Source organism: Pteropus medius, unplaced genomic scaffold (genome assembly GCF_902729225.1).
Source record: "Pteropus medius unplaced genomic scaffold, Ma_sr-lr_union100, whole genome shotgun sequence".
Classification (NCBI taxonomy): domain Eukaryota; kingdom Metazoa; phylum Chordata; class Mammalia; order Chiroptera; family Pteropodidae; genus Pteropus; species Pteropus medius.
This window is the reverse complement of record NW_024355205.1, coordinates 2,431,643-2,444,216: the sequence shown is the minus strand read 5'-3', so window position 1 is coordinate 2,444,216 and position 12,574 is coordinate 2,431,643. Positions and strand designations below refer to the sequence as shown.

Sequence of the window (12,574 nt, the reverse complement as noted above, 5' to 3'; positions counted from 1 at the left end):
GGGCTCTTCCCCTGCTGTCACTCAGTCAGATATTTATGATAAGAAGTCATGTATATGAAAGGAATCACAGAGAATAAATAGTGTGAAAACATTGGGACAAGTCTACAAAAGTGAATCCTTCATATAGGATAAGAGGGAGATACATGAAATGGGACTAACTTTGTAAGGAATTTGTTAGAAAGATGTGAGAACAGAGAGGCAAAGTAAAAAAAGAACAGGAACAAAATAAATGAGACAAAGAGGACAGTAAAATAGGGAAGCCAAAAAATGGAAAATCATAGGCAGAAATGAAAATATGATAAAGTAATTCAAGAACATGAAGGCAGACGTAGTTTTACGTCATTTTTGTAAAAAGTACATCTATGTAGAATTATATCAATAATAAAATATTCCATAATGAGCCTATGGCCATGCTACCCTGAACAAGCCTGATCCTGTCTGATCGTGGAAGCTAAGCAGGGTCGGGCCTGGTTAGTACTTGGATGGGAGACCAACTAGGAAGATCAGATGCTGTAGGTGCAAAAAAAAAAAAAAAGAAGAAGAAGAAGTCCATAATGAAATAATATGAAAGTGCATTTAAACTCCTTTGAAGATATGTAAACATAAAATGGTAGTGATATTAAGTTTCAAATCCTCTAAAATGTTGAATGAATAAGAAACAGAAATTCAAAAATGTACTTCTCTGTATCAAGAATCATTACTATGTAAAAATCAAAGAAACACAAAGAAAGCTAAGGCTGGGTATTCCTTCAAATGACTCTTTGTTTGTTTGTTTGTTTATATTTTTGACATGGCTGATAAATGAACATACAAAGGGGTGGAGAATCCCAAACTTTTAAAACAATTAAATAGCACTGTATTAATTCAAAGAAAGGTACAGTTTATAAAGTATTCAGAATTGTTTGAGTTTATTTTCTTTAGCACCTTCTTACAAGTCTGTACCTAAATATTACAATCATAATATTAGTTTACAGCCTGATTAGTCATGGTTCATTTGATGAGCCAAATACCTCTGTTATGCCTCTTGGGATAAAAGGCATTCATTTTTAATCAATGTTTAACAGAGATAAATAGGACATTATAATGAGGCAAATGAAATAGAAAAGTGAATTCAAAATGTGGCTAGTCAATCAAATATACATACTTAACAAATCAATATACTAGTTAAGGACACTGGATTTGAAATCAGGCAGACATAGATTTGGTCCCCAGTTTAGCTACTCATTAGTTATATAATTCTCATTCACTCTTTTTTTCTCTTCTTTATTTTCTCCTTCCCTCCCTCTTTCCCTTTCCTCCCTTCTTTTATTCAAAAATATCTGTTGAGCATTTACTATGTACTGGGTTCATGCCATAGACTAGTGGGCAGTTAATCTCACATTCCTGAAGGAGAACATAGAAAGTTTATAGGAAAAAAATTTGTGATGTGCAACACAAGCAAAGGTACAGATGCAGAAATGAGTCGGACTTGCTGAGAAAACTCAAAGCAGACTGGAGGCAAATAATAGGAGATGAATTTGGAAAGATGGGTTGAAATCAAGTTGTGAAGGCCTTCGAATGCCAGAATAAGCAATTTCAAGTTATCATGCAGAGAAATGGCTAACAATTAGAAATAAAGTGGTTGAGGAGGTAGCCTAGTACAGAAAGACCAAAGGAGGAGATTATTTCAAGAAGGGTAGATTACTACATACTTTAAAAACTCCAAGAAAGAAATGGATTTAACTGTTAGAAAGATGTTGATGACCTTTAAAATAAAATTGGTTGTGGGTAGAGATAGAAACCAGTCGTAGGGATGAAAAAGAAATTGAGGGGGGCGGAAAAAAAAAAGAGCCTATGGGGCCAAGAGTTCCACAGGGAAGTTAAACAGAATGGGAAGGAAATAGTATGGTAGAGACTGAGGAAGCAATAAAGCAAAAGGCAGATATACTTTTCCTAAGAGAAGAATTACAACCTATATGTGAAGAAAGAGACCAATGTAGAGAGACTGAAGAGTCTAGGGTACAGGAATACAAGATGAGAGTTAGCATTGACAGCTGAAATAGAGAGGAAAGTCTTGTAGAGTCAGAGTAGCACTTCCTCCTCTGAAACTGGAGGGCATGACTTGATACTGAAATTTCCTTTGTAGCAGGGAAGGAGTCAAGGTAACATTTATCTGTATACTCCAGGTGGGCTCTTATTAGAAAGAACAGTGGCAACATCAGGCCACAAAATGACTAGGCGACTGAAGCTGAAGAAAGACAAACATAAAAGAGTTTAGCCCATCAATAGCTTCAGTAAGCGCATCAAACTATTCTGATTCACTCTCCAGAAACTTTTTTAGGTCCATCTGCTGTGTAACATATGAAGGTTACTGTGTAGACATTCAAAGAAATGTAAAATGCCCTTGATCTTCACCTTTCCTTCAGAAACAGTGGTGCAAGGTTATAGAGACTACAGCTCCAATCCAAAAACTATTATCTGTGCTCTAAGTCATAAAATATAAAGTTGAAGGTTAAACGAATGGGTATTTATGTAAAGATAAATATATCATAGAAGTCAATAGTTGTAAAAGAGGGCCACTCAATTCTGTGTAAAATATGCCTAGTCTCCATTTAAAGTATCAACTCTCTTAAACTTGTATATACTTTTCTCTATTCTCTATTTCCAAGATACAAGGAGGCTGGTAAGAGAGCCTCTGAGAATTTCTGATCTGAGTCTAACTCTATGCGAGCTCTGGGTTGGTAAAAAGGTAGCAGAGGGATACCCTGGGTGCAGTGCTCTCCTCCATCACCAGCTGGGCCTAGGCTTACACCTCAGGAGTAATAATTTCATGCAAAGAGAGCCGAAGCAGGTATATCTGGCCAGGCTAGAGAATCCTGTAAGTTAAGGAGACCCTGGTGTGCACTCGAAGAGCAGAGTAAGTACATTTGGCGGGAGAGGGCACAGTGCTGACTGGGCATCTTTGCTTTGGAGTCTCCTCTTTCGCATAAGCCTATCTGTGCCAAGATCTGAAAACTGGGACTGCGGGCAGGAAGCAGGATGTCAGTTTAGAGCACTGACCCATTAGCCCTGTGGATGGGAGAGGAGTTAGGGGGAGTCCTGAGCGCCAGCCAGGGATAGCCTGCCTGATCTCTGCTCCAGTCCACAAATCCTTAACGGATTTTCTTTCTCTCCCTTCACCCTTTTCTCTCCTTTGCTTTCTTTCTTTCTCTCTCTCTCTTTCTTCCTTTTTCCTCTCTTTTCCCCTCCTTCCCCATCCCCTTTCCCTTCCTCTCATCCCCCTCCCCTCCCCCTTTCCATTGTGTGTGTGAGCCTCTTCCTTTCCCCTCCTCCCCTTTTCCGCCTCTCTCCCTCTCTCCATCTCCTTCTCCCTCTCAGCTCGCCGGGCGACCCTGCTTCTGCCTCCCACATTAATGGCGGCATCTTCGGAGGATGATATAGACCGGCGGCCCATCAGAAGAGTCCGCTCCAAGAGTGACACACCGTACCTCGCGGAGGCTAGGATCTCCTTTAATCTAGGGGCAGGTAAGGACAACCCTCATGCTTTGCTCTCTCCCCCACCTCTCTACCTTCCCTACCTTTCCTCCTAGCCGGCTGGCTCAGCCCCCAGTCCCTCCTATGCTTTTCCCCTCCTGGATGTGCCCTCCCTCCCACCCCTCTTCCAACCCAGCCCTTCCCTCAACGCTTGGCGCGTGCTCATTCACTCTCTTTGTGTCCGCCCGCCGGTGTACAGAGAGGGTGTGTGTGTGTGTGTGTGTGTGTGTGTGTGTGTGTTGGGAAGTGGGGGAGGGTAGTGTTTGGAGCCCTATATTCGCCCAGGAGTTACACACGGGCTTTCTCCTTACATGAAGAGATGAAAGTGTTGTCACTGATAACAATGATCATAAGAATAACCAAGAGCTGGGTCAGAATGCGAATGGGCAGGCTGTGGTAGGAGGGTCTGGCCAGGCTCTGCTGGTGAGGTTTGCTGGTGGGGCTAGTACCAGGTGGGTGAAACTTGTTGGTGACATTCAGACTCTGGTGATTTTGCTGGGTTAATATCACTGCTGCAGTGTTGGAGTGGGGAGAGGAGATGCAGTTGACATCTGGGAACAGGACTTTTTCCTTGCACCAAGCAGTTGGCAAGCAATCATGGTGATAATAATAATAACAAAGTCTATAGGATACATGTTAGGTGATTTGATGGTGTCACTGGAACTGGTGCCCAGAATGGCCCAGATGGTATTAAGTGAAAAGGATAACTGAAGTAGAGGAGGGAGGGAAGAAGACAGGAGACTAGGGAAGAAGGGAGGAGCAATAGCTAGGACTGAGGAATTCAGAGAGTCAAGTTGTTTCAGTTGAGACCTCTCAAGGTTACCTGATGAGTACCCAGTGTCTGCTGTCCCCACTGCTGCTATTGCTCCAGATTCACAGGCAGACCTCACCCCTCATTACTAGTAGATGGTCAGTATCACTGGCAGGAAGTTGTTCACTACTAACTTCACAGTGCTGCCTTTTCTGAATACCTCCTAAGCCTCCACCCTAGCTTGTATCTCTTCCTTTCTAGAGTCCCTTAGTATACTAGCAACTCCAACACAAAAAGAGTGAAGACATTTTTAAACTGACCCTTTTTCAGAGTAAGTTTAAAACGTAGATGATACCTTTTTCTTTAGGAAACTAAACATTTCAAAATAGAACTGGTTCAAACAAAATGTGTGTGTGTACATGTGTGCTGTAGCAAGGAGAACCTTCAAATGATAAGTATTGTATACACTATTGAGAAGTATGGACAAAAGAGAAAACTGTATAGAAAATAAATACGTTTACTAAGCAACCATGTCTAAGACTGAAAGAATGGCAACTAAATGTGCCAAAGTAGTTAAATTCCCTGAAGTGTAATTTTCCTGTCTTGGTGATTTTGGATTTCTAATCATGTTTTCTCATCAGTCCTGGAATGTTTGCCTCTGGATTTTGGGGCTGGGGAAAGAGTACTTCATTGAGAGAAGCTCTGGCAGTTTTTGTGGCATGTCATAGTTGTCTACGGACTCACTTTGGAACTGTTTATCCTCCACTTGTATGTTCCAGATTCAGGATAAGGTTATGAAGAGTCTTAGAAAGGACTGAGAAGAGTTTCTTTTAGGACAAAGATTGTTTTCCCATCCAATGATATTAAGACCTATTCTATTGAGCCCTTCACTGTCAAACTCTGGTATATTCCCTTAGTGTCTTTGGCTAGCACAGGAGGAAAAGGGCTAAATCTGCAGTTAGTAAAGGCTCTTTGTCTTCTACTAGTACTTTTATAACAGAACAATAAAATAAAGCACTAAAAAGAGTTTCAGGTTTCAGTTTTCACTGACTTATATTAAACTATTTTGCCACCAGATTAAAACCAGTGACCTTTTATTCTGATTCAATTGCTCTAGAGGCCACTTAAAAGATTGGACTTTGCAGAAAGGACATGTCTTTCATTCATCTGGAAATAACAAACCAAACAAGCTCTCAGTCCCTTTCATATGTCCCTTAGAACAACCGTAAAAGCAAAGTGCCCAGAAAGACACCAACAAGAAAGAGAAATGCTGTGGAGAGGATGTTGGTAAAGGAGGGAGTGCAGTTGTCGCCGGCTCTGTTCTGCGGTTAGGGGAGCTGTCCTCTCTCGGTGGTGCTGAAGCGAAGGACTGTGTGACAGAGACGTTACTGCTGGACAGCAGGGGGAGGGGTGCTGAGTCTCTGTGATGGAATCCCAGGGAAAACGCGGAAGATCTGGCCACCAAAAACTTTTCTATCCCTGCCCACTTAGAGCTGTCGCCTGTTTACTACGCCTCACGCCTACTGCTTCAATTGCTCAAATCAGGCTGTTTTGCTCTAATTTTGCACTGGCTGCTCATTCCTGGGCTTTGTTTATTTTCGAACTGGTTTGTGGTTGCTTTCTTGACATAGTAAAATCTACTTGCAGATGTTCCTTTCCCCGGCTTTTAAAAGTAATTGTAACCCCTGGTTTAAAAAGCAAACAGCCTTGTTTATACCCTTGAGCAGCAAGTAGTAATTAAACTATTAGTGTCATTATCAGTGTTGCTGAACAGAGGAGATTGCACATTCCAGATAAACTACCTAATATGGGCATAGAGAGAATTTTGTTTGTCTCTTAATAACAATTTATAAACAACTAATGAAGGAAACTTTCATCTGTTCTTTCTCCCACTCCTCTCCTACCCCAGTCACTTGTTTATTCTTTTCAGAGAAATTCTTTATTGGTTTAAACTATTTATGTTTAATATTTGCTTTCTCACACCCACTCACTATATATAAGTTCATGTTTAATGTTTTATAGGTTTAATAATGCTTTGAGGAAATAAATATACCCATTTTACTTGGATATCATGAAATCATTTGGCATGCTAACTCCTTCAAACTAATCTTTACAGTTGCCAAAAAAAAAGTGGACTGGATGTTTTGAACATTAATTAAATGCTTAAGCATTTCTCCAACTATATGCTGTCCTCAATGATACTTAATAATATTATTTTAGAAATAGCTCTCTAGCTTAAGTGAAGGATATACTCCTTTACCTACAGTCTCAAGTCAGTCAAAGAATAGCACCAAAATGTGGGTCTTTCATAACTTGACAAAGATGTTAATTTTAAGGTTCAGCCTAAATTGAGAGTAGAGGATAGAAATTTTCTGAACTATGACTTTTATTTTTCTAAAAGAGCCCCTTTTGTATGTTTAATTTCTATTCAGCATTTAGTATATCAATATAGCAAATATTGTTAGATGATTGATTGCTGAAGATAGTATAAATGCTAGAGAAAACCAAGCCAATGTACTTATTGAAAGTTACCCAGACACATCAGATTTCATTTAAAACATTGGAAGAGGTTTTTTCCTCGAGAATTTCAAATGTATTAAAAGGACATCATGTAACAGAAGAGTATGTTCACACTGTTAGCAGCAAATGTTTCTAATTGTGTTCTCGCTTAGTAATGAACATCACTGACATTTAGCTTGTAAAGACTTATCCTGTCTTAGGAGGTTATTCATTCACTACATTGAAGTGAATGCAATGAAGAGTTGCAGCTCATCTGGCAGATATTTTCCTGTGGGCTACTGTATTCTATTTTTATTATATTGACAGTATATATAGAAGAGTATTTGATACATAGAAGGTGCTGAAACTGAAAAGTTCTCTGTAATTGCACACTAAAATGAATGAAAGTGTTATGGTAAATAGAGGATTTGAGCACATTTAAAATTTCCTAAAGGAATGTCAAAAGAAGGAAGACTAGTCATCCTGATGATTTAGGATTATTTAAAGCACAAAACCTATATTGGACACTTTTTAGAAGATGAAGTATTTTTCTAATCATATGGAGGTTTAACCTTTATTGACATTTCAGAATTGTTTTGTATGGGGGAGATTTTAAATTAATAGCATGGTCAGCCCCAGCATACTTATTCTCTTTGCAAGGCTGAGATTTGTTTTAGTTCCTTATGTCTCCCAAAGATAGGTGTTTCTGACTTCCACTGGTCTCTTCCACTCTTTCAGGTCCAGAGGGTAATAGCAGTGAAAATAAGCTTGCTCTGGACATCTATAAAAATGAATGAGTCAGCTAGATTAAATTGTAAACTGGGTCTCAGGAGATCTATTGCCTAACTTTCTGGAGGTGAAAGACTTTTATCTCTTGGATAAATTAGGAAGGCCCGTGGTATTGACAACTGACAGCCATAATGTGCTATCATTACTTGATATTGTGAATATTTTCATGGCGAACCGAGATTGTTTCACCACTCTGAAGGTCTTGGTAAGCATCCTCCTATACTCTTTCCCTAAAATATGTCAATATATCCCTAACTATATATATAGTTACATAGTTAATTATATAGTTATATAGTTATATATTTGTTACTGATTTTAAGTTGAAAGCAGATCATATGGGACTGGCTTTTATTTGGTGGGCCCAAGCTCTCCTTTTAGGTATTGATTCTCACTTTCAGTAGCCAGAATCCAAGTGGCTGACCACTTATATGACTAGGAATCTCTACTGGGGGCTTTCTGAGAGTCTGCCCTCCTTCTGTGTCTTTGGTAAAGCTAGCTAACCTGGTAATCTTATTATGTCATGTATTAAGGTGGTACTAGTGAAGACCACTCCAGAAACATAAATATTATAAATAAGACACAGGAATGTAAATAATTAGCACTATGAGGAAATAGAAATCCTTTTGCTGCAAATATATAACCATAAATATTTAACATATAAACCTTGTCATTATTTCAACAACAATTTATATATTTATGAGACAACTCAAACAGAAAATCTATGCTGAGTGGTTAAATTTACTTAGGATATTTTGCCTAAGTACTTGGTTGTTCTGTCTGCATATGTCCATATAATTTAATTTCATGGAAGACCACAGAGATGTGCTTTATATGAAAAATGTGAGGTAAAAATCAGATGGACATGATTGTGTAATGCATCTCTTCCACTAAGACAGTGGACAAATCATTTAACCTTTCTGGGCTTGATTTCCTCAGCTCTAAGATGAGGGGTTTGAAATTTAACATCTTTAAAACTCTGTCCAATAAAAAGTTTGTATTAATAGCTGCTACTTCTAGCTGTATTATTGGATACATACTATACTCCGATTTTACATATAGTCTTATTTATGGTATAAACCATATAGAATAGCATAATTATTATAAGAATTAAAACATTTGATCATAGCTAAGTTATGAAAATAAGTTGAGTTAAAAGAGAAATAACATATAAATCGCATTTATATATACAATATTAATTAAAATACTTTTAATTTAAATATTCAGGGATTAGTTTCTTGAACACAGTTGATGTTCTATAAATATCTGACTGAACAGATATGAGAGAAATCTTAGCAACAAATGGAGAGTGAGGAAACTAAATATTAATACGGTTCTCAATTGCCATTTTAAGTCTATTAGCCCGTTCTCCTTTATAATTAAATAATATAAGATCTATATTTTTCTTTTATTCTTTTAAATTACCAAGGAAGGTAAACAATTATGTCAACCAGCTAAATGTCAGGATTCAACCAAGCTTCGACGCACCTCTTTGGAATTTGCAGATAGAATAATCCTCACTTCTAGGCATTTACTGTAAAACGTGACCATGAACTACAATGAACTATTTTTTTCATTTTCCTTCACAGGCATATAAACTGACAGGAGCAAATAAAGTATCGGTCAGAACAAGTGCAACACATGATATTGATTCATTTTCATAATACAATTGAATACTAAGTAAAATATTTAAAAATTACTTATGGAGTTACTCTTTGATATATGCCACTTTAATTTATGATCATTATTTATTGTACAAGTAAAAGAGTTAAAATTTAAGTGAGAAGATTACTTGTAGAGCTGACTATTTTTCTCCTTGACTTAGTAAAGCGAGAAGAGGGATATACAATATAGCCAGTGTGGTATGTTATGTAAATGAAAAGGGGCTTGAAGGAATTACTAATAGATATAAGATTTTCTTCATTGTATGGTACATGAACTCTAGCATTTTTATATTTTGTTTCATCATTCTCCCTACCCACTTTGGTAGGTGATAAAGTGGATGTGATTTCAGAGGAGGAAAAAACAGTGGGCCATGTTGACATTTTAATTGCTCTAATTTACAAGTCTTTTATATGATGAATAGTTAAATAAAAGACAAAATCAATTTTATGGCCTCATTGAATTATGGGGGAATTGCATGACTTTCTACATGGGGTTATCGAAGGACATGGGAATAATCTTTTGCCGGTAGTTATTTAACATTTATGAAGGCAATGTTGTGTAAAATCCTGTAGGTTTCCTATTTGATCCTTTCCCCACATTTGTATACTCTAAACTAACAATTTAGCAACAGAATCTTTGAATAGTAAATACCTAGGCTGTAATGTTATACATGCAGTTTCAATTTGATCATTTACCATTTATAGACATAAATAGCCCATTATTTCTGGACTTCTACCAATTGAACAACAACAAGTTGGTTTAATAGTCAACCATGGCTTAATTAAAAGTATAGAAAGAGCTTTGTTATGCTTGAATTTGTCCCTTATTCCTTCTGAGCCCTGTTTTGAAGATGGTGGAGGAGAAAGGTGAGAAGAAATAACATAATAGTATTTATTCACTTAAAAAATATTAAGAAGTTACATATGAATCAGACCATATTTTAGACACTTGGACTACATTAATGATCAAAACAAACAACATTTTATCCTCATGAATTTTAATTTCTTAAAGTGGATTATGAGCAATAAACAATATAATATTTAAGTACATTGTATAGTATTTTATAAGTTAAACACTGAAGCAAAAATAAATACAGAAAGCTAAGAGTATCGAGAATATGGGTACAAGAAAAGGGGTGAATTGCCAGATAGGCAACATTGAGAAGAGGGAATCTGAACAAAGTTCCCCAAAGTAGATGAAGGAATGAGCAATGCCAATATGGGGTGGAGGACATTGCAGGAGAAAGCTGAGGGAAAGTGAGTGTAAAAGACTTAAATCAGGAGTGTTCTAGGTATGTTCAAGACCTGACAAGGAGCCCGGTGTGGCTAGGGTGGAGTGAATGAACGAGAGAGTGGTAGAGAGGAGATTCATGAAGGAATAAGGACCAGATTACATTGGGTTTGGTGGGCCACTGCCAAGACTTTGACTTTACTTCATGAATATGGAACAATGCAAGGATTTGAGCATAAGAGCAACACAATCTGAAATAGCTTTTAAAAAGGTCACTGGACTGGAGGTTTCTCAAAAAATTAAAAATGGATATATCTTATGACCCAGCAATTGCACTTCTGGATATTTATCCAAAGAAAACCAATATAACAATTCTTAAAGATCTATGCACCTCTATGTTCTTGGCAGCACAATTTATAATAGCCAGGATATGGAAGCAATCTAAATGTCCATCAACAGGTGATTGGATAAAGAAGTTATGGTTCATATATACAATGGAATATTACTCAGCCATTAAAAAAATGAAATCCTACCATTCGCAACAAAATGGTTGGACCTAGAGGTTATTGTGCTGAGTGAAATAAGTCAGACAGAGAAAGATAAATACCATATGATTTCACCTATTTGCAGAATCTAAGGAACAACAACAACAACAAAAAAACAAACTAATAAAAAACAGACTCACAAATATAGAGGACAATCTGGTGACAGCCAAAGGGGAAAGAGTTAGGGAACTGGGAGAAAGGGGTGAAGGGTTAAAGAAGTACAAATTAGTAGTTGAAAAATGATCATGAGGGTGGAGAGCATAGCATAGGGAATGCAGTTAGCATTGATGTAATGGCTAGGTAGAGAGCCAGAGGAAAGAAAGAACAATCAGGGATATTATTTTATAGACTATATAAATGTCTAACCAATGTATTGTGTACTTGAAACTAATAAGAAAATAATTTTTAAAAAGATCACTGTTAAGAACAGACTATAGTGGGCAATGTGGAAACAGGGAAGCTGACTTGGAAGCTGTTAGGGTAATCCAGAGAAATGGTAGTGGCTCAGCAGTGTCATGTAGCAGAAGCAGTGAGAAGTGGTCAGATTCTGCATGCATTTGATCGTATAGCCAATGAGCTTTCATAATGTATGGAATGTGGATTTTGCAAGAAGGAGAGGACCAAGGAGTACCTCAAAGATACTACCTGAACAACTGGAAGGATAGAAGGGCCATTTGGGGTCATAGGGGAATGGTTGGGAGCTCAAATACACACATGTCAATTGTGAGATGTCTACTAGACACGTAAACGGAGGTATCAAATAAACAGTTATACAAGTCTAAGGTTAAAGATGAGTTCTGGCTCAGAAACAAATGTTTGAGTTGTCAACATATAGAGAGCATTTAGTATACTGTGTCAAGGGCTTTATAAGCATTTGCTCATTTATTTTTAATAATGACCCTATTCTAGAGATTGGCATTATTACTACTATCGTTATTTTATCCATGTGGAAACTAAGTCACAAAGAGCTTAAATAACTTAGCAAACATAATATAGCTAATAAAATGAATAAGAAGAATTGGAATTTGGATCATGTTTTATATAATTTCAAAACCTATATTTTTAATGGCCATGATTTATTACAGGAGAACAAATATATTATCATCTTTGCTATGAGATCGAATTTTAAGCTGAACATGGCTAAGGAAAATAAAGAGAACTAGAATGTATTCTAGCTCAGTATTTTAAAAAGTTGGCTAGGATTCACAGTAGGAAATGCACTTTATATCAACTCACATAACACACATACATATTTATAACTGGAATAAAAAAACAATTGACCCTTGAACAACATGAGAGTTAGGGGCATCAACCCTCCCCCACACTATCAAATACTCACATGTAACTTTTGACTCCCCCAAATCTTAACTATGAATAGCCCACTGTTAACCGAAAGCCTTCTTGATAACATAGTTGATTCACATGTATTTTGTATGTTAGGTGCATTATGTACTGTATTTTTATAATAAGTAAGCTAGAGAAAAGAAAATCATAATAGAAACTCATAAGGAAGAGAAAGTACATTTACACTATTATAAATATTTATTGAAAGTCTTCATGGAAGTGGACTCATGCAGTTCAAACC

The 12,574-nt window shown here is 37.1% G+C and overlaps 1 protein-coding gene and 1 pseudogene across 1 annotated transcript in view; both read left to right on the top strand.

The window, feature by feature from the left end:
- LOC120598816 (phosphatase and actin regulator 1-like) overlaps window positions 1-7,560 on the top strand; it is a 30,587-nt gene extending 23,027 nt beyond the window's left edge. The window contains exons 2-3 of the mRNA XM_039857898.1: window positions 3,358-3,504; window positions 7,502-7,560. Coding sequence (XP_039713832.1) covers window positions 3,358-3,504; window positions 7,502-7,560 — 206 coding nt within the window. The remainder of the gene's footprint in view (window positions 1-3,357; window positions 3,505-7,501) is intronic.
- LOC120599145 (uncharacterized) lies at window positions 401-519 on the top strand (annotated as a pseudogene).
- Window positions 7,561-12,574: the final 5,014 nt, after the last annotated feature.